Source organism: Larus michahellis, chromosome 19 (assembly GCF_964199755.1).
Source record: "Larus michahellis chromosome 19, bLarMic1.1, whole genome shotgun sequence".
Lineage (NCBI taxonomy): Eukaryota > Metazoa > Chordata > Aves > Charadriiformes > Laridae > Larus > Larus michahellis.
Window position 1 is genome coordinate 2,697,197 of NC_133914.1, and position 18,605 is coordinate 2,715,801.

General features: G+C 56.5%; 1 protein-coding gene across 1 annotated transcript; it reads right to left on the minus strand.

Moving 5' to 3' along the window:
• Positions 1 to 1,537: 1,537 nt before the first annotated feature.
• RSPO1 (R-spondin 1) lies at positions 1,538 to 16,045 on the minus strand. Its single transcript, XM_074562778.1, has 6 exons — positions 15,519 to 16,045; positions 6,653 to 7,046; positions 4,169 to 4,360; positions 3,737 to 3,886; positions 3,117 to 3,305; positions 1,538 to 2,289 (listed from the first exon to the last, which is right to left on the minus strand). Exons 2-6 carry the CDS (start codon positions 6,744 to 6,746, stop codon positions 2,132 to 2,134), a joined length of 783 nt encoding a protein of 260 aa, XP_074418879.1. The 5' UTR covers positions 6,747 to 7,046; positions 15,519 to 16,045; the 3' UTR covers positions 1,538 to 2,131.
• Between the last annotated feature and the right edge of the window lie 2,560 nt (positions 16,046 to 18,605).

Below are 18,605 nucleotides of genomic sequence, written 5' to 3' on the forward strand. Positions count from 1 at the left end.
TTATTGCTGCTAAAAAGCGGAAGGGAAAAAATGGTTCTGCTTACATGCAACGCCATGGCACAAACAAAATACTTATCTCACAGGCTAGAAAATAAAGTGAGATCTGATCTTTCAGCTGGGAGGCTTTCAGGAATCGTCTGAACATGATCCATAAACAACTCAAAGGATGACTTTTAAGAACCTCTTTCTCTCTCTGCTTGGTATGCTGGTCGTTTATCATTGTGCTGAAATGGAATCCCCTTTAAAAGATATAACGGCTTCTTGTTTACTTAAACACAAAGTGGATGATGGGCTGAAAGGTTTTGCTGCCAGCGGAGCAGTCACGGAGAGCTTGGTACAGCTCCGGAGCTGAAACAACTGTGCAGCTCCCACGTCCTGCGCTGAGCCAAACCAGCCGCAGAGCGCACGGGGCGAGGGGAGAGTTCAGGTGTCCGCTGCCAGGGCCGAGTCCTCGGCCGGCGCCACGAACTGCCGGCTCTTCCCAGGAGAGGACTGGGACTGCGGGGCACGGGCAGGCAACCCATCGGGGCGAGCGGGGGCTCTCCCGCAGGCATCCCCGCACACTGGCTCGCTCCAAAACCTGCCCTCCAAAACCGCAGGTGGTGTGAATGGTACAAAAGCAAGAGCAGCAGAGACTGTATTCGCCAGGTTTAGCTTTGGGGTGGGCTTTTCCCTGCCCATCACCTTACTGGGGGAGCTTCAGCAGCGTGTCACTGATCCACCCCGGGCACAGCTCGGAGAGCCACGGCACCTCCCCTGGCTCCGTCCCTCAGGACCACCGGGCTTTTGCTGAACTCCAGAGGAATTAAATGTCTGCACATATTTATATCGAGGAAGAACATGTTAGAATAGAAGGAAAACTGAGCAGTATGCCACCCATGACGCTGCCGAGGGTAGAGCTCTCCCTGCAGAGAAGGCAGCGTTCGCCTGCGCCCTGCGTGGGTCTCCGTCCTGCACGTTCCTCGTCCCAGTTCCTCTGCCCAGGTGTTGGCTCTTGCAGAGCAGGAGCACTTGTGCTGAATCCAGGGAATTCCAGTCGGTGGCATGCAGACCAGTAGTTTCTACCAAACGTAATGGTTTGCTTGTCTTCTGCAGTGCCCAAACTGTGCCTTCCCCCTCCCGCCTGCCTTCCCTCCTGCGACACGCCTGGGTGGTGGCCGGGCAGACGGAGCAGCGTGTCCCCAGCCCGGGATGGAGTCCCGCAGCTGTGACTGTGCAAGCAGAGTCACAATGTTTCGGCAACCTGTGGTTTGTTGTAACCTCTCATTTTCTCAATCTGCTGCATGTTAACTGGATCCTTCAGTGGGAAATTCCTCGGGGGCTCCGCGGAGCACAGCTGGGGTCCTGCAAGCGCAGGACGGCTGACTTGTGGCTGCAGTGCAGCTGGCAACATTTTCTGGGATTTTCTTAAAGCTTTGGTGAGTTTCCCTTCCACAAGTGAGTCTCTGTCCTGTGGGACATCAGCCTCCATAGGGGCCAAGGCATGAACCACACACTCGGGAAGCTGGTTGTCATTCTGGGTTTTTTTTTGTTTTTTAATTTGAAATAACTCTTTGAAGCAGATTCAGGGCAGATACCACTGACCTCTTACCACAAACGTTTAACATGTATTCGCAATGATAAAGTCATACAGCTTAAAACACAAAATAAAGGGTGGGGGGAAGAGAGAGAGGCCTTTGCATGAGTCCAGGTCCCAGGTCGGGGAGAGCTGCCATGCGGGTCCAGTCTCGTCCTCTCGTCCCACGGGCTGCAGCCGTGCTGCGCTGGGGCCACACGCCCGGTCTCGAGGGTGAGACCTTTGGTCGTGAAGTCTCTCGTCCGGGTCCTTGGCTGACTCTTACTCCACCTCTCCTCCCTGCAGCGTCCCCCGCGGAGCTCCGGCGAGGTGGGCTTCCCTCCGAGCGCGCTCCCACTCCTCGGCAGCGTCCTCCTGCGCTCCTGGGTGGTGGTGGGGTGTGCAGCCTCCTTAAGTATTGTGTATGTGGTTTCGTCGGGCCTGTGGGTCGGTCTGGGAGTATATGTCTGTCTTTCTGGACATGTGTACGTGTTGTGTAGCAGTGCTCTGGTTCAATAAAGCTTTCATATACATAGCAGCAATGAAGTCTTGCCATCAGGTGACGTAAAGGGGCAGCTACTGGGCAGGGCTGGCGGACGTCGCGGGGACCGCGGCCCCTCTCTGTTTGCTCTTCCTCTTCTTGGTGCCAGACTTAGCGTCTTTGGTGTCTTTCCGATTTCTGTTCCCATTCGCGTTATCTTGCTTTCCTTGCTCCTCCTTCTTCTTCCTTTTCCCTGCAGAAAAGCAAAGGGGCATCAGGAGGTTCCCCGGCAGAGTGAGCTGGCCCGTGGCCCGCTGCTGCCGGCAGTGGCCCGAAGGGCCTGCAGCCTCCTCACACAAAGGTGCCCCAGAGCCGCCCTATCTGCCAGGCCGTGCTTGGCATTGCGAGCCGTTGCCTAAACACAAACAGGGAAGAAGGATCAAATCCGGATTTAGCTGTGTAATTGTCGGTCTCCAGCAGAAGTGTTAACGCTTGCGTTTCTCCGCGGCTGCATACCAAGCCCCTTAGCTAACGCAGGCTGCTGGGTGCAGCAGAGGAACACATCGGCCCTGTCTGCCTCCCCCTGCCCGGCGGTTTAATCCCTGCGGTGTTACTCACTGCTCAGAACCGGTTTCCCTCAAAACACTCAACCCAGCTGCAATCCTCATCCATCCCATAAGAGGATGACCAAACCACCATTCATCCCAAAGACACTCTAATTCCTGGGAAAAACCCAGACCTAAGCATTCTGGTAGAGGGGAAGACAACTCCCATCACCGCAGCGCACAGGCGTGCGCCTTTGCCTGCTCAGCTGCCCTGCTGCTCTCTGGCCAGGGAAGAAGCTAAAACATCTGAAAGGCCGAGGGACACACAGCAAGTCGTGCTGAGCATCACCCACCCGGGGTCTGTGCTGGTTCCACCCAGGGCTCTTTCTAGTTGCCGTCACGTTGTGTTCCCTGGACCGCAGAGGGGTACTGAGATGCGCAGCGCATTTATGATACTGGACAATTGGCTGAATACTTGTGCCTGACAAGTAAGGGGTGCTGGGGAGGGATGGCGAGATATCCCACATCTGCTCACCTTCAGGGCACTGGTTCTTCTGCACAGTGCATCGCCGCACCTCCGTGGTGGCAGGACACAGGGACACGTCTCCGGAGGGAGCCTGCAGGATCCGCCGCGTTCGGTCTTCATTGCCCTTCTTGAAGCCACAGAGCTTCCTCTTCTTGGAGCAGGGCCCCCAGGGGCCCCACTCACTCATTTCACATTGTGCTGCCAGATGACGAGAGAGGACAGCGGTAACTCTCGTTTCTCCGTTGCTGCCTCAGGGATTCCCAGGGCCCTCGAACTCCATTGCACCTCTCCCCCACTTCAGGCTTGAAGGGTACATGTGTTTTCCCCAGCAGCTTCCTAAGTTTTCAAGGCACCCCCTTCCTTGCCATACCACGCACACTCTGAGTCACACTTCACAAAAACACGGCAGCAACGCTGGGGTGCTGCTCCCCGTCTAGGCTGGTGTCCAGAGGACTCTGCCCTCTGAAGGGCTGGATTTGGCCTCTACCGTCACCCGCTCAACATGGGTAAGATGAGCCATCGTCTCTCAGGGGTTCATTTTATCATCTAAACCAAACTGTAGCAATACGTGCAACTGGACCCGACAGACACACAAAAAGCTCAGTGAAAGGTGCCCAAGCGTCGCTTACCAGGACTGCTGCACTCCATGGTGCCGTTGGCAGCAGAGTAGCCTTCGGGGCATGTGACGTAACATCTCCCTTTGTGCAAATACAAACCTTCCTTACATTTTGTGCAAAAGTTTCGACTGAAACAGGACTCACAGTTCTCAATTTTGCATTCTGGGGAAAAAAACCACAAAGTCGTCATGTAGTCTGATGTGAGCAGAAGACTCAGGGATCACAGAATCACAGAATGGTTTGCATTGGAAGGGACCTTAAAGATCACCTCAATCCACCCCCTGCCCTGGGCAGGGACACCTCCCACCAGCCCAGGTGGCTCCAAGCCCCGTCCAACCTGGCCTTGAACCCCTCCAGGGATGGGGCAGCCACAGCTTCTCTGGGCAACCTGGGCCAGGGGCTCACCACCCTCACAAGGAAGTTCCCTCCCACCCCTGTACTCACTGATGCACTTGTTCATGTCTGTATTGCGAAGGCCAAAGTATCCCAGTGGACAAGATGGTAGGCAAATCCCAATTTGCCGGATATCATTCCTCTCCAGAAGGATAAAGAGTTTGGGGGAACATCTCAGGCACCCATTGAACTCGGAGCACAGGTCGCAGCCCCTGGCACAGCCCTGACTCAGCTCGGTGCTAACTGGAAGAGCAAGAGAGAGGCAGCGGTTAGTGTCCGCCCATGTGGCCAGGCTCTGCACGACCGGCTGCGGGCCCAAAGCACTGGCACCACTGGCGGGAAGGGCAGGGACTGGGGCAGCCCGAGGGCTGGGGTCCTGCTGCACCAACGCGCTCACTGCAGCCCCCGGCACCGCTCCAGCTGGGCATCGTAGCCCTGTGCCCGATGCCCACAGGCACCAACACCGCACTGAGCACAGGCATGAGGGTCGTGACAGCGGCAGCAGTGAGGAGCAGGACCCAGAAGCAGCCACCAACTCTACAGAGTCCCAGCGCTGCCACCCACTAGCCCCCTGCCTCCCAGCCCTGACCATCAGCTCTGCCGCCCGCGCTGGGCAGACACCCACGAGGGACACGTGCCCGGGTGGGCCAGCGACTCCCTGCCATGTCCCCTCTTGGAGCTGGCGGTGCTGCCCCGCCGAGCCACGGGCACGCTGCAGGACGAGCGGGGACCAGAGCCACACGGTGCCGGAGCAAAACCGTCTGACTAATTCTGCGCTGCACTTCAGGCCAGGCTGTGTCCCAAGCTACATCTCGCTCTGACCCTGCTCACGTTAACTTTATCTGGCAGTGCAGGAGATTTCACTGCCCCCAAAATAGAGATGTGTTCTCAGCTCCTAAATTCAGTCCAAGAAAAATACTCAGTCCCATGTCTTCAGAGTTTTCTGCTTTTAATTATCATATAAAATGCTGCTTGTTTTGAAACCAATAGCATTCTTTGCAGGCTAGAATGCAGGTTATTTTTATTAGTTTATTATGCAAGCAGTGTCCTTGTTTATAGAAAAGCTGTGTATTAAAAAAATGTATTCTTTTAAATATTGTGTTTACTACACTTCAAAAGCAAGTGCGGAGCACCGCAGTGTTCACATGCCAGACTGAGAGGTAAGAAAACTTTCCTCTCCCCCCACAGTGACCCGAGACCCCAGCAGCTCCCCTGCTGCCTGTCCCAGCCCCATCGCTGGGTCTGTGGGCACAGAGGCTGCCAACGCCTGGGGAAATGAAACAGAAAGCAGACAGGGGTCCCCATCCCCGTGGACCCTCAGTGCCCGGCTGCCAGGAGGGTTTGCTGGGTCTGGACCGGGACCTACCCTCGGCATTTTGGGCCCTGGCCCCTTGTACGCAGGGACCCCCAGGGGATCCGACCCCATCCCTCCTGCAGCGCCGGGCCGCGGTGCCAAGGTCTGCCTCTACGGCAAAGGTATGAACTGGGCCCTCACTGGAAACTGCACTTTATAACATTAGCTATGACATCAAGTCTTCCCTGTTCTCACAGGGCTCAGCAGTCCCAGTTTTAATATAAAATAATTTTTATACAATTTGATTTAAAACAGTTTTAATGTAAAACAGTTCTCAAACTAGCTTACATAAACGAGGGCAAACCCATGTGGCTGCCCTTGTGCCGATTCAGCCTGGATGCCCTGTGTGAGCCCTGGGCTGGGACTGGCCAAGGACTGCCTGGGCTGGAGGGATAATTAAAACCCGCACTCCCCCAGCACCAGGGGTCCCACCGCAGCCAAGCCGCCCCACGTCCTGACACCCCTGCAGCAGCTGAGCGGGCACACGTGCATGGACGCTGCCTGGGGCAGAGCCTGATGGGGGGTCCAGGTGGGACAGGGTGGCCGCGGGGGAAAGGACGGTGCAGGACGGGAGCCTGCCAGCAGGGCAGCTCTGGGCAGGCAGGTGGGAAGTGATGCGCAGCTCCTGCTCACACACTCCCTTCCCTCTACTACTCACTTCTCCCGGGAAGGCGCATGACAATTGTGGGGGAGCCAGCCTCAGTGGGATGCACTGCTGCCTGCCTGCCTGCTCTGTGCCTGCAGGGACAAAGACCATCAGGGGCTGCAGCAGCCCCGGCACTGCCGGAAGGGGGGAAGCCGACCCCGTCCTTATCCGCAGAGCAAACTACTCTGGCCGCGAGCACTGCTGTGGGCACCAGCTCACCCGAGTGCCGCAGCTCCCGGGGAGCAGTGCTGGCCCGTCCCTGCCCGGAGCCGCAGCCTGCAGGGCTGCTCCTCCCTGTCCCTGCCCGGCACTGCCTGCGGATGCCGGGGCAATTGCCTGCGGCTCAGGGCTGCAGCAGGTCCAGCGGGACAGGGTAACGCACACCTCTACAGGAGTGGGACTTGGGGAGCTCCGAGGGCTCGCGGGGCACCTCAAGGCTCTGCCCAGCTCTCTGTGTTGGTAAACACATTCACCATCTGCATGAACTGTACAGCATCACAAGAAGTAGTAGAGAAGAAAAGCATTTCATACATACTTCGTCTTTGCCTCTTGCCCTTCACCACTTTGCTGCTGCCTGTTAGATCCATCGAGCTTAGAAAAACCACCACCACAAACAGTCCAAGCTGCATAGTAACTCTCCAGCGCTGCAGCCCCTCCGTCGCAGGGTGGTCGGAGGATCCCGCTCCACAGCTGGGGATCTCTCTGCTGCTGCTAAAACGTCTCAGGCAGGATCAGAGCTGAGAGTCTGTGCACGAAGCCTGGTACGGGACCATATCCACAAACTACATCAGCAACAGCGAGCTTAGGTAGCAGGTAACATGGCTCTACCTTCATCCCCGTAAGGAGCGCAGGAGCTTGGCTCTAGTCCCATCTGGGGGCTCTGGCAGTGAGCGTTAGCTGCTTGCAGTTTCCAAGCGCACTCGCAGGAACTGCAAAGGAAGAGGAGAACAGATTAAGTCGCTGGTCGACATCGCCGCTGTAACGGCTGGGCTGGGTGCTGCGGTGGCCGAGCACGGAAGCCACAAGGCAAACTGGGGGAGCGGCGCACAGGGGGTGCAGGCAGACAGTGAATCGCCCTCCAACCTCCTCCACCAGTCACTCTGTTGCTTAATAACAGTTAGCACACGTAGAAACGCCTAACACAGCTATGCCATCTGCCGATGCTGCATACAGTTATAGCTGTAACTTGTTTAAAATAGTGCCAGTCCCCCTCGGCCGCCCCTCCTCGAGTAGCAGATGGCCTCTGTGGACTGCCAAGCGCACAAGATGTTTCCCATCAAGTGGGCACCTCTGGGGCTGGTAGTCGAGCCGAGCCGAAAGCGAGCCTGCAGTCCCAAGCTGGAGACGGGGCTGTCTGGGGACGGGGCGGGATCGTCCCAGGAGCTGCCCAAAGCGCCGCGTTTTCGCTCAGAGGGAATTTCCAAACCTCCCAGCTCCCAATTCCCCCGGAGCAGCAGGGAAGGGTCAGCGCTGCCTGCGAGGGCAGAGGCGGTGCTGAGCAGAGCTGAGCGCAGGAGCTGCATGGCCCTGCCAATGGAGGAAGCCCGGCGTTCGGCAGCAAGCCTGGCTGTAAGTGCCGCGCTGCCCTTGCCAAGCAGCGGTGGCGGTGAGTGCCCAAAGTGCATGCCAGGACAGGGCCACGAGACGGCAATGCTGGGAGGACAGGCTGGGCAGCAAACCAATCGCTCTGCATAAACTTCTTGGAGAGCAAATAAAATCCAATGAGGTGGGAAATTGCCGGATGGCAGCCCAGCGCGCAGGGCTCCGGGCACAGCCAGCCCGGGAGCCACCGCGTGCCCTGTCCTTGCCCTGGTGCAGCCGAGCCTGTGGTCCTGCCAGTCGCACTGCCCAGCTCCTGGGGAGAGGCAACGCAGGCAGGGCTGCTGCCGAGCCGTGTGCTGCTCCCTCAGGAAAAGACCCAGGCAGTGGTTTTCCATGTGCCCTGTGGCTGGTGTGCAGGACTGGCGACCTCCGGGCTGCAGCGAGAGCTCTGGCACTGACAGGCAGGGCCATGCTCCTCTCTCTGCAGCTGGCAGAGCAAAGCCCAGCCAACGGCTGCCATTGTGTGGGAATAAAGGTGACAACATTCACTCTGTGAGGTCAAATGAAACAGAAAATGGTTTTAATCCCTTTATAATAACTGCGCAATCACCGATGCCCCAAATGGCCAATGGCAATGGTGCTGGAACAAAGCCCGGCCACAACCCATGTGCTGCCCGTGGGACGGACACGGACCCCAGGCTGCCGGCCCCCTCCCATGCCCCCCGTGGGGTGGGGGACCTGCCGAGGGGCTCCCCTGCCCCAGCCCAGCCGTAGAGTTGTTATGGCTACGGCAGCAAAGTAGCTGAAGGGAGAGGGCTGCCCACAGCAGTGGCAGCAGTCTGGCAGCACCTTGAGTCAGCCGCTGCAGGGAGACGTGACCCAGGTACTGCCGGGCCTGGTGGCAGCACATGCCTCAATGCCGAGAGGTGTCCCGAAGCGGGGACCTCACGGCAGCTTTGGCTCACGTGTGCCAGTGGAGCCCAGAGGTCATCGGGTGCTGCGGAGCGCTGCCGTCGTCCTCCTGCCCCGACGGCTTTGAACTTTTCACCGTGTCCCTGCTGCGACTCTGCCGAGCGCTGCTGGGGCAGGAGCACAGCGCTCCCCATGTGCTTGTCGTTACAGCCCACAGCTCATCCACGGGATTTTCAAATAAATAATTAGTCGCTTGTGTAAACACCAACTTGTTCTGCACTTCCAAGTCTGTTTGCTGCAAGCTGCTTTATAAACACTGTCAAGTGCTTAAGCTGGGAGTGTTTACCAGAGCGGAGAGCTGTGTGGAGAGGGGATCCCACCCTGGCCCCACAGCCACCCTCCAACCGTGCTCATGTGCAGGGACCTGGGCATTACGTGGGGTTCCCTGGCGCGGAGGTGAGGAGGGACCCTCCGGACAGACGACATGGCACAGTATGGCAACACACAGCACAGCATGGCACGGCACAGCACGGCACGGCACAGCACAGCCAGAGGACCCCAGGGACACCGGCTGATGTGAGCAGGGCAGCATCAGTACAACAGGGTCCAAACTCTCCCCAAATTAGTGCTGAGCGCCAGCTGCGCTGGAGGGAGCATGGTGCCGCTGCCCCGCTCTGCCTGCTCCTTGTTTTTAATTACGGTGGGTTTGCAGGTGAAGCGCGTTCGCAGGAAGTACATGCTGAACCTGCTCCGCGTCCTGCAGTGTTTACACAACAGCACTCACAGTTTAGGCAAAGTCCCCTCGGTGCAGGGATATTCTTAGGGAGCAAATACAGCCCCAGCGTGCCAAGAGCCAGCGTGAAGCTTATGCCGCCGCCACATACCCCATCTCTCAGAGCTTGTTCAACGCAAGGGCAGGGAAGTGCCATGGGAAACCTTGAGGCCACAAGTACAAACCAGACAAGCATACACTTTTTCCTCCTTGTTTCCTTGCTTTCTAGCCCAAAGTGAGCCTGGTCCTCTGGCCACAGCTGCTCACTCAGCACAGAAAAGCTACTGGCATCGCGGATGCTGAAAAGGCAGTGCCAAGGCAGGTCACTAGCATAATCCCAGTGTTTCAAAACCTCCCCGCAAGCACAGAGTCTGCGGCGTGCCCACCGGCAGAGGCTGCAGTATGAGGGCCAGGCTTCAGCTCTTCCCACCCTCAGCTCAGGACACAAATTATGATTCTTTCTGCTGTTGCAGCCATCAGTCAAGCTCAGGTTGCTGCAAACAATTTCCAGTGTAAACATTAGCAGGATTTATGCCATTATCCCATCGACAGAAAGAATTTGGGGTAACCTGAATTGCTCTGAATTCATTTCTGGCGAGACCTGGCCCCTGCGTTTGAGATGACAGTAAGCCTTGTTTGCAATTCAATCAGGATAAATTGGTCGTTGGGAGCTCCAATACAAACCAGAAAATGTAAACCATCCAGATAATTTACCATTAGTCCTCCTACACACAAGGTGAGAAAGACCAAGATTATATCCCTGGGATATTCGAGACCTAATCCACAATAACTAAATTGCTGATATATTGCCTCTTGCTGAATGTATCAGGCTATCCGTAATGTAAACGGGCTCTCCAAAGGTTTACTGAGTCTGGGAGAGAAGGACCAGATGCTTGTGCGAGGGCTGGAGGCAGGACAAAGTCTGATTACAGCAGCTTCAGTAATGAACCCCCGGGAACTGCCAGGTCAGCTGCCAACAGCCGGCTGGACATCAGCTATGAGCGCAGGGAAATTTGGGTTTCCAGGTCCTGGAGCTGGATAGAGAATCTGAGTTCCACCTCGGCAGTCTGTTCAGGGGGTGCAAATATGCAAGGAGAAGGGTTTTCAGAAGTGCCTTTGCCTGCATGAAGAGTCGCGGTTTTGCAGGGGTTCACCTGATTTTGTTTGGTCCCAGCCCTGCGCCCGGCAGGCTCAGGGGTGGGAGACGGCACCCAGGACACATCGCCCCGCGCCCTCCCCAGCCCCAGGGCAGGCAGAGCCTGGCCCCGGGGAGGCTCTTTATGGCAGGGGCCAGCTCCACGCTGCCAGCAGATTCCCCAACCTGCCTTTGTGTAAACTTTCAACAAGCCCATCAAATAATGATAGTGGCGCCCGGATATTGGAAGCACTGGGAGGCGAGCAGGAGGAGGAAGAGGAGAAGGAAATGCGAGAGGGTTGCTAAGAAGAGCAGGGCTGCGAGAAAGGACGGGGGCCGTGGGGCATGCATTGGTCCTCTCTCCCGGCACGATGAGCTGCTGCCCAATGTCTGAGCAGGGCTCAGAGCAGGACAAATCCCATCGGGTACGGGAGGGGAGATAAAGGAGACTATGCACGGACAGGAGGAGACGTGCTCCTTCAGACTGGCATCAGGACCAGCTGTCCTGCCCAGGCGTAGTACAGGTCCCTGGCACCCACCAAAGCCCTCGGGCCAGTGTCAAGCAGCAGTAGGATGTGGCGATGCCGGCATGGCACCCTGCACCCTAACTCGGCAGGCACTGCTGCCACCGTGAGCCCCTGCACCCAGCCTGGCCCTGTCCCGGGAAGCAGCGAGCTGCTCTTGCAGCACGTCTGAACCTCAAGAGATGGGATAGAGCCAGCAGGAGAGGAGGCATCTTTCAAACAAGCAGAAGCCCACACACGCATTTATCTCGCTGCATGCCTTGCCCTCCCTTGGCAAAAGTCTCCGGCAAGCAAAGTTTCCCCAAGACATCTGAAGCTCGCAGTCCCAGGTGTGGCTGTGCGGCTCCCCAGCCCGTCGAGGGAGCAGAGCCAGCGCGCTCCAAAGCGCACATCTTCCCTCGCTCCCCCGGTGCCTGCCAGGAGACGCGGGTGTCAGGAACCAGCCCTGGGAGGCGAGTGCCGACAGGCGCATGGAGCGGGAGCCTCCATCCAGGCACGGGAAGAGACTGTCACCAGAGCTGACCTTGGCGGGCAGCTCTTTGGGAAAGTCTCTCTGCCCCGCTGTCTTTCCGAGAGGTGTTTCCCTGTCAGCAAGGCAGAGATAGTGCTAACGCTGCACGAGCAGCGCTGTGAAACCCTCCACGGAAGAAGGTCCCATGCACACACGGCTCGGTCGTCGCGACTGCCACAGGGTGTCTCACGCGCCTCCAGCCGGCAAACATCTCTGCACATGCACATGCAGAGCCACTTTGTTCTGCTTAATCCCCGAAGCAATAAAAGAAGGCTGCATTAAGTCAAATTTCCGAACCAGAAGGTCTTCATTTGATATTATATCCCAGTGCCAAGTTCTGCAAAATCCCTAACCCATAAACTTCACTGAAAAAATAAAATAATAAAAACCAATCTGGCAGCAGAGTTCTCCACAGCATTGTTGAGGTCTGACTCCTTCCACCAGCTTCTGCACTGCATTCCCCGGATCTGCGGAGCCGTGCTGTGACCCGCTGATGGGGAATACGCTGAGGAGAGGCTCCTGCCCGTGGCCACCCCTCTGCCCTAGCCTGGTGGCAGGGAGTCTCTTCGGGCTCTGCCGCAGCAGCACCCCAGCCTCCCCACCAGCTCCAGCCCCCTGCTCCACTCGGTGCCAGCTCCTCGCCTGCCTTGTGCCGTGCCCGGCACAGTAGCTGCTCCAAGTAATGCTGCGATTAATAGTGCCACAGGCCTCTCTCCGGGAGCGCTTGTGCTTCAGCATTGTAAAACATCAGGAAATATTTTACTGGGGGATTTCCATTACCGTCTAACTGGCGCAGAGAGACGGCACGTTGGTCTGGAGGAGAAGGAAGCAGCGAAGCCCTGCAGCAGGCTGCAGGCTCGGTGTGTGCTATTTCTCCCACAAAAACAGAGCAGCATCCGAAAATGCACTGGAGTCGTCCCGGCAGGCACATCTCCGGTGCTGCAGACCGGGAAGCTGCCCAGGGATTTAGATGCAGTCACTGAAAAAATCAAACCTGTTTCTATTAGGTACAACTTCCTGCAGGTTTAAGCCTTCCTACAGTTCAATAACTCACTTATTGAGTGCCAGCCAGGGACAAAATGCACCAGAACAGCAGCAACCAAAGCACATTTCAGACCAGGAGTTGCAAAACAGTCCATCTCAGAGCAACACAGAGCAAGGCACTGAAAACCTCGCTTTTCCATCAAAAGGGGTCCTCAACAACCCTAAAGGCCCTATTGCCGCGCAGCAATACGCTCAGCAGATTCCCCGGGAGGTGCAGAGCAGACACACACGGTGTTAGCACATAGCCCCTGCTCCCAGAGACCCTGAGCGTGCGGGGAGCAGGGGGTCTAATGCAAGATGGGAAGCACAGCCAGGGTGTACTGCTAAGGCTCTTGTCCTACACCAGTATGCACCCGTTCGGGTCAATACCCAGTTCCCCTCTTATTTCAGTGTAAATGTGTCCGAACAGCAACCGTCCACAACTGACTCTAAATGCATGCTTTTTAAAAGCAAGTTTCCAGGGCTTACAGGAGCCCAGGGAGTCACAAGCTACTGTGCTAATCAGCTTCTTCAGGCAAAAGCAGAGACAAAGCCCAGGGGCAAAGACCCTAAACAGCACCTGGGGCGTTCCACTTGGCCATGTGCAAAGGAAGCATCTGCCAAGTGTGAGCTTCCTGCAGGGATTCCCGGGGCACTGGCTCTCCCACTGAAATGTCACTGCCTGGGAAACCTGAGCCCTGCAGAGCCAGAGGCAGCACTGATTTCAGCAGCAGAAGAAAACACAACTGGGAAAAATAATCAGCAGCCTCAGCTTTGGGCACTGGGCAGGACAGCGCGTTCGGTTGGTGGGAGGGAGCAGGCCGGGCAGCCTGGGCTCTCTCCAGACCTGCCACAAGCACTTGTGAGCTCTGCCTTTCTGAGGGGTGACAGCAACCTGCACTGCTGGGAGCGGGAAACCCAGCTCTGAGCTCTGCAGAGCCTGGCATCGCCTGGGCGGTTTGCGACAAAGGACATTGTGCAGCCAGCCCACACCACCCGGCTGCGCACGAGTGAGTGGGGAAGCTGCAATCCCAGAGGATTATCCTTGGAGGCGGGTTGTTGATGGGTACGGCTGGAAAGCTGTCTCTGTGTTTGCCAAGGTCTCGGGCAAAGACGGGCACTTCTGTCCTCAGGGGAGATGACATGTCCCTCTCACACAGCGCTGGGGAAGGTGACTTTTCCAGCCAGTCCCTGCCTCTGTCGGCTGCGAGGTCCCTGCTTTCCTACCCCGGTGCTATCCCCGCGGGCTGGGGGAGGCTGACCTGCCCCCCAGATCTGGCGTTCACCGCAGTCCCACAGCCCCATAGCATGGGCAGAGAGCTGCTCTGCCAGCTCAAGACTATCTTGAGATGGAAACATGGCGTTTATGCTCTGCTCTGCCGCTGCCTGCACGGGCTGGCATGGCCGGCTTATTTCGGCTGTGCTCAGGGGGTCACATCTGTGCCCCTTTGGCCCCAGAGCGGGTGCCCCTGAACCCCGGCTCGCTCCCCGCCATGTCCCTCAGGGTGGTGCTGCTGCTCTCGCAGCAGCCACGCCAGGGCTGGGGAGCTGATCCAGCTGAAATGAGCCTTTTTTCCAGGGTGGTTTCCAGGCATGTCGCAGCGCCGGCATTCCCAGGCCTGCGGTGCTGCTGCCATCCTCCCACCCAGCCTCCGCGGCCCCGGCCCCGCAGCAGGGATGAGGTGATCGGGCAGTCAGGAGCTCACCTGCTCCAGGGTCACGGGCGGGCTTCAGCCAAAATCATTCAAACTGGAGAACACTTTGGGCAGATGTTTCACTGCAAGTGCTGGGTCCCCGCAGGATCTCAGCATAAACCTGGCCACCACAAACAGCACTGTAAGCCCTGCCCCAAGTTCACGGACCTTCAGGTAACAGGATTTTTTGTACTGGTACCCCCCGACCCACGCAGGCTCCATGCCTGCCATGCCCTGCAACATTTGCTTCTGCTGGTACTACCCTATTTTAATGCCTTTTACTGTAAGACACCCCTTCAAACCCAAACCGCATCACCTGAACACCCCCTCGTCTGCCTCCAGGGCTGTTCAAGGGAATTCACGCACCTGAGCCTACAAGAAACCCCAGCAGCCCAGGGGTGACCATTCCCCAGTCGCCTGCACCCGTGTCTCGCAGCACCCTGGCTCAGTTGGCACAGAGGACCAGGAGGACGGAGGCTGAAATATCACCTGGACTCGAGCCCTCGCTGGGGAGCCGTGTCCCTGCCTGGCTGCGGGAACACACTGCAGCGAGCCCCAAGCCCTCGCTAACCCACAGGCTCAGCAGCCCAGCGCCGAGATCCAGCAGCACTTCCCCTGCACATCAGCATGGGGTGTTAACACGGACGTCTAATTATTGCCATGATCGCTGTTAACCATTTCCCCACTGATCCTCCGTCCGAAAACCCAGGGAGTACGTACTTACCCCGCACTCTCCAGGTGCCTGCCATGCCCCCATGGGTGCCGTCCTCTGCAGGAGGCTGAGTTAGGTGCAGCCAGGACAATATTGAGACAGCAACCGCTTAACTACCTTGTCCCCTCATTGCTCAGCTCGGGCACGCTCCCGGCTCTGGAAGTCAGTGGGAAAGCAGGCAGGGCACTGCAGCCCACTGTGCGGCACTCAGCGTCTGTGCTGGGGCCAGCGGGACCCTGGGGCTGGTCCAGTATCAGCAACAAGCTCCAGCGAACAGATCGATATTGCGACTAGCTCTCCGTGTCCCCTTCCCAGGTCTGGCAAGGTAAAACAGTGGCAGGGGACAGCGCGCAGCAGCCCAGCTTCCCTGCAAAGCCCCATGCACCTTGGGGGTGGGGGAGACGGGGATCCCAACAGATCGTGCTGTGATTTCTCACAGCTTTCATTGTCTGAACTCATTATCCACATTGCACAAGGCAAACCCGCAAGTCGGATGCTGACAAGGCTTGCGTTCCTCATTAGCAGCCCACATTGCAAAAGCTTCATCTAAACAAACATGCATTCTGAAACCCTTACCTCTGACTTGTCACTCCCTCATCACTGCTGAAAAGACTCTACTGGTTTCTCAGTTTTAAAAGACTACAAGACCAACTAGAAAAATCCTCGGTTCCTCCAGAGAAAGTTACATGCACGTTTCTGTCAAAAAAAATGAAAAATATATTCATGGCGAGTTCATGGAGCAGTCTGGTGCGTTTGGGTCTGGGGATTTTGTTCACTTGTTTTTTAAAGCAGGTTTCTAACAGCTTCCCAGGTTTTGCGCAGAGAAACAAACCCTTCTGTGATGTGCAGGATTTCAGCTCGTAAAGATCGCCCAGGCTAGTTCATACTCCATCAGCCCACGCTGCTCCCTGCGTATGCAAAGCAGAAAGTATGTGATCATATCAGAGCAATTTGCACATTAATAAATCCTGGTCTCAATGCCGTAGACTCCATCCCCATCCACCGGGTAGGGGTTTTTTATTATTATTATTACCAGAGTATCCAGCTTTGTAAAGGCATCTAGTGCAAACTCCTGCATGAGGGAATTCCACCCCACTAGTTCCACCTCCTAAGACAATATCCAGCCAAAATATTGTGACTGTTGCAAAACCCGGACTGGAGCTCCACAAAGGACCTTCCAGCGTTGCATCCAGAGCCAACGGGGTCTCAGTAAATTACTGCAGAGTGACACACCATCTAGTTGTCTTTGTAGTCTTTTTTATTTATGACAGTTAATTCCAAGTTATTACTAACATTTCAGTGGTAACTGGCATATGAAGTCATCAGCTGTCACAACTGCATCTGTTAATAAACATGTCAAATATTAAAAGCAGCTTATTATCCTCTGGAGGGGGGAAGGCACTAAGGCAAAGAGCTCGAAAGCCTGGTTATTTTTCGATCTCTGGCTGTACAGCAGGAGGAAATGCTCGTGCTCAGGAAAGCAGCGTGACTGCGGTGAGGCTGTGCTGGGATACCTGCACTCCATCACACCTGAGCAGCCCAGGACCTCTCCTCCCCGCGCCGCCGTCAGCTCCCCTTCCCTCCTCTGCCTTAGCTGGGGCAGCCAGGAGGGGCACGGGCTGGACCCCTGCTTCGCCTGGTCACACAGGGGAACGTCAAGGCGCAGGGACCTTCCCCAGGATGCACTGCTCCTGGTGGGCTGAGCAGGATCTGGCCTGGGCAGTGTCCGGCATCTCACCCTCACCAGCCTTCTGGCAGGCGATGCTGTTCCACGCAGGTTGCGCTTGGCAGCGGGCATCCCCAGCACACTTGTCCCCCAGGGAAGAGGCAGAAGTACCCCAGCCCCAGGGGAGCCTGAGGGAGGCGTAGGGGGTTCTGGCTGCTTGTGTGTCCCCCGCACTGGGGACCGGGGGTGGGGGAGCTGGTGCTACTGGGACACATGGCCATGGAGCCATGCTGGACCCCGCGTCGGTGCCTCTGTGCAAGCCATAAACAGGAACCGTGTCTGCCTGCTTCCCATCAGTGCCATGTGGCCACCAGCAGGAGGTCCCTGCGCATGACCAACACTTGTTCCCGGCTCCCGCGGGGCTGATGTGGTGCCTGTGGCCATGGGACTCTGCCAAGAGACCTGGTGCCCCAGTAGGTGGTCCCAGGGGCATGGCTGTGTGACAAGCCACGGGCCAGCCCCTCAGACCCCAGCAGTCTCCTGGGGAAGGTTGTTAATTCCCTTTGGTGCCCCCGAGAGCCTGGGAAGCTGCAGGTTCAGGGCTTACTCCCACCCAAGGATGGGCTCAGGAGGATACAAGGGTGTGGTGGAAGGGACAGCAAAGTCTATCCATCCTCCCTTCCTTACCATTTAAGACCATCATCCTTAGTACATGAGGATGCAGTATGTCTTCTCCCTACTTTGCTGAACCACCCGTGCTCTTGGCCTCCACAGCTGGGCAGGAGGCTGCTGCTTCTTCATGTTCACCTTCCCTTTCTTGGGAATCTCGGACAGAAAGCTTGCCCCTCTCTAAGGTTTTCTTTGTCCAGTTGCCTCTGGCTTTCTCTGGATGAAGGTAATTTACAGGCTGTGCTTCTTGAGAGGTGCTGCAAAAATCAATGGCAATATTTTTTAAACTCTCTACAGGAAGGTTATTTGGCCATAACAGAAGGTAGCCTCCTTGAAGTCCAAACCAGTGACCTGCAATAGGCAAGAGTCAGCGAGCTGCAGAGGGAGATGCACTGTATGCTCCATATTTATCTTCCCCCTTTTGTAAGTCAACTTCTCCAACCATCTGAACACCTTTCAGTATTTATTTTAGGTGTAAGATGCATTCGAGCAGATGCCATAATTCTTCTGTAATCAGTAAAATTCTGTCTTAGCTTTCAAGTGTTCCTAGGGACATCACAGGACAACACGCTGATGGGTGAGACACCCATGCCAAGCAGAGTGACTCACCCTGTAGCGCTTAGCAAAAGTCTTGGAGCAACAAGGAGCAGCATTATCTTCACTCGATCCTCCCCAAGCTTGCAGGGCTCCTAGCTGGAAGCCGGAGGGCACAGGCTCTTCCAAAGGCTGTGAAGGGCCCTACAGTGGCTCATGAATCCTCACCTGGGTCCCTTGCTGCGGGCCAGGGCAGGTCCCCTTCAATACCCCACTGCCCACAAGCCACCACTGAAGATGGGTCTCTGAACATCCCCAGCAGTTGCTGGCACAAGCCCTGGAGCTCTTTGTGGGACTGGTACGGCAGCCTCGAGGAAGAGGAGGGCTGGGGTATGGGAGGTAGCACGGAGCAGCCCCCAAAGACGCTGGGGCTTGAAGAGTCCCACGGCTCTGTGTTCTTCACACACTTGCAATCACCTCTGCTTTGCACGGTGCTTGTGTAGGGGCAGGTATGAACACAAAGATGCAAAATAACCCAAAAGAGGCAAAAAGGAAAATTCACCCTTCACGGAGCTTTTCCTTTGCGTTGTGTTTGTGTTAATGCGTGTGTATATAGAAGTTTTATTCATCCTGAATTTTCTTTGGCACCTCGTTAAATGTCCCCAGTTTCCTACTTGTAAACGATATCTTCTGAGATCATCACTGTCTCACAGGAGCGTTAGTGAATGTGTTTTGAATATTGGGCAGATGCAAAGTGGTCGCTGTTGTGAGTCCCCATATTAAAGATGTTTTCT

Excerpts from the sequence above, each read along its gene's own strand:
- RSPO1 (XM_074562778.1), bottom strand. The coding sequence starts at position 6,746 with ATGCAGCTTGGACTGTTTGTGGTGGTGGTTTTTCTAAGCTCGATGGAT. Across the intron at positions 4,361-6,652 it reads GGGCAAGAGGCAAAGACGAA|TTAGCACCGAGCTGAGTCAG; the intron begins GTATGTATGAAA and ends TTGCTCTTCCAG. Across the intron at positions 3,887-4,168 it reads AGACATGAACAAGTGCATCA|AATGCAAAATTGAGAACTGT; the intron begins GTGAGTACAGGG and ends TTTTTTCCCCAG.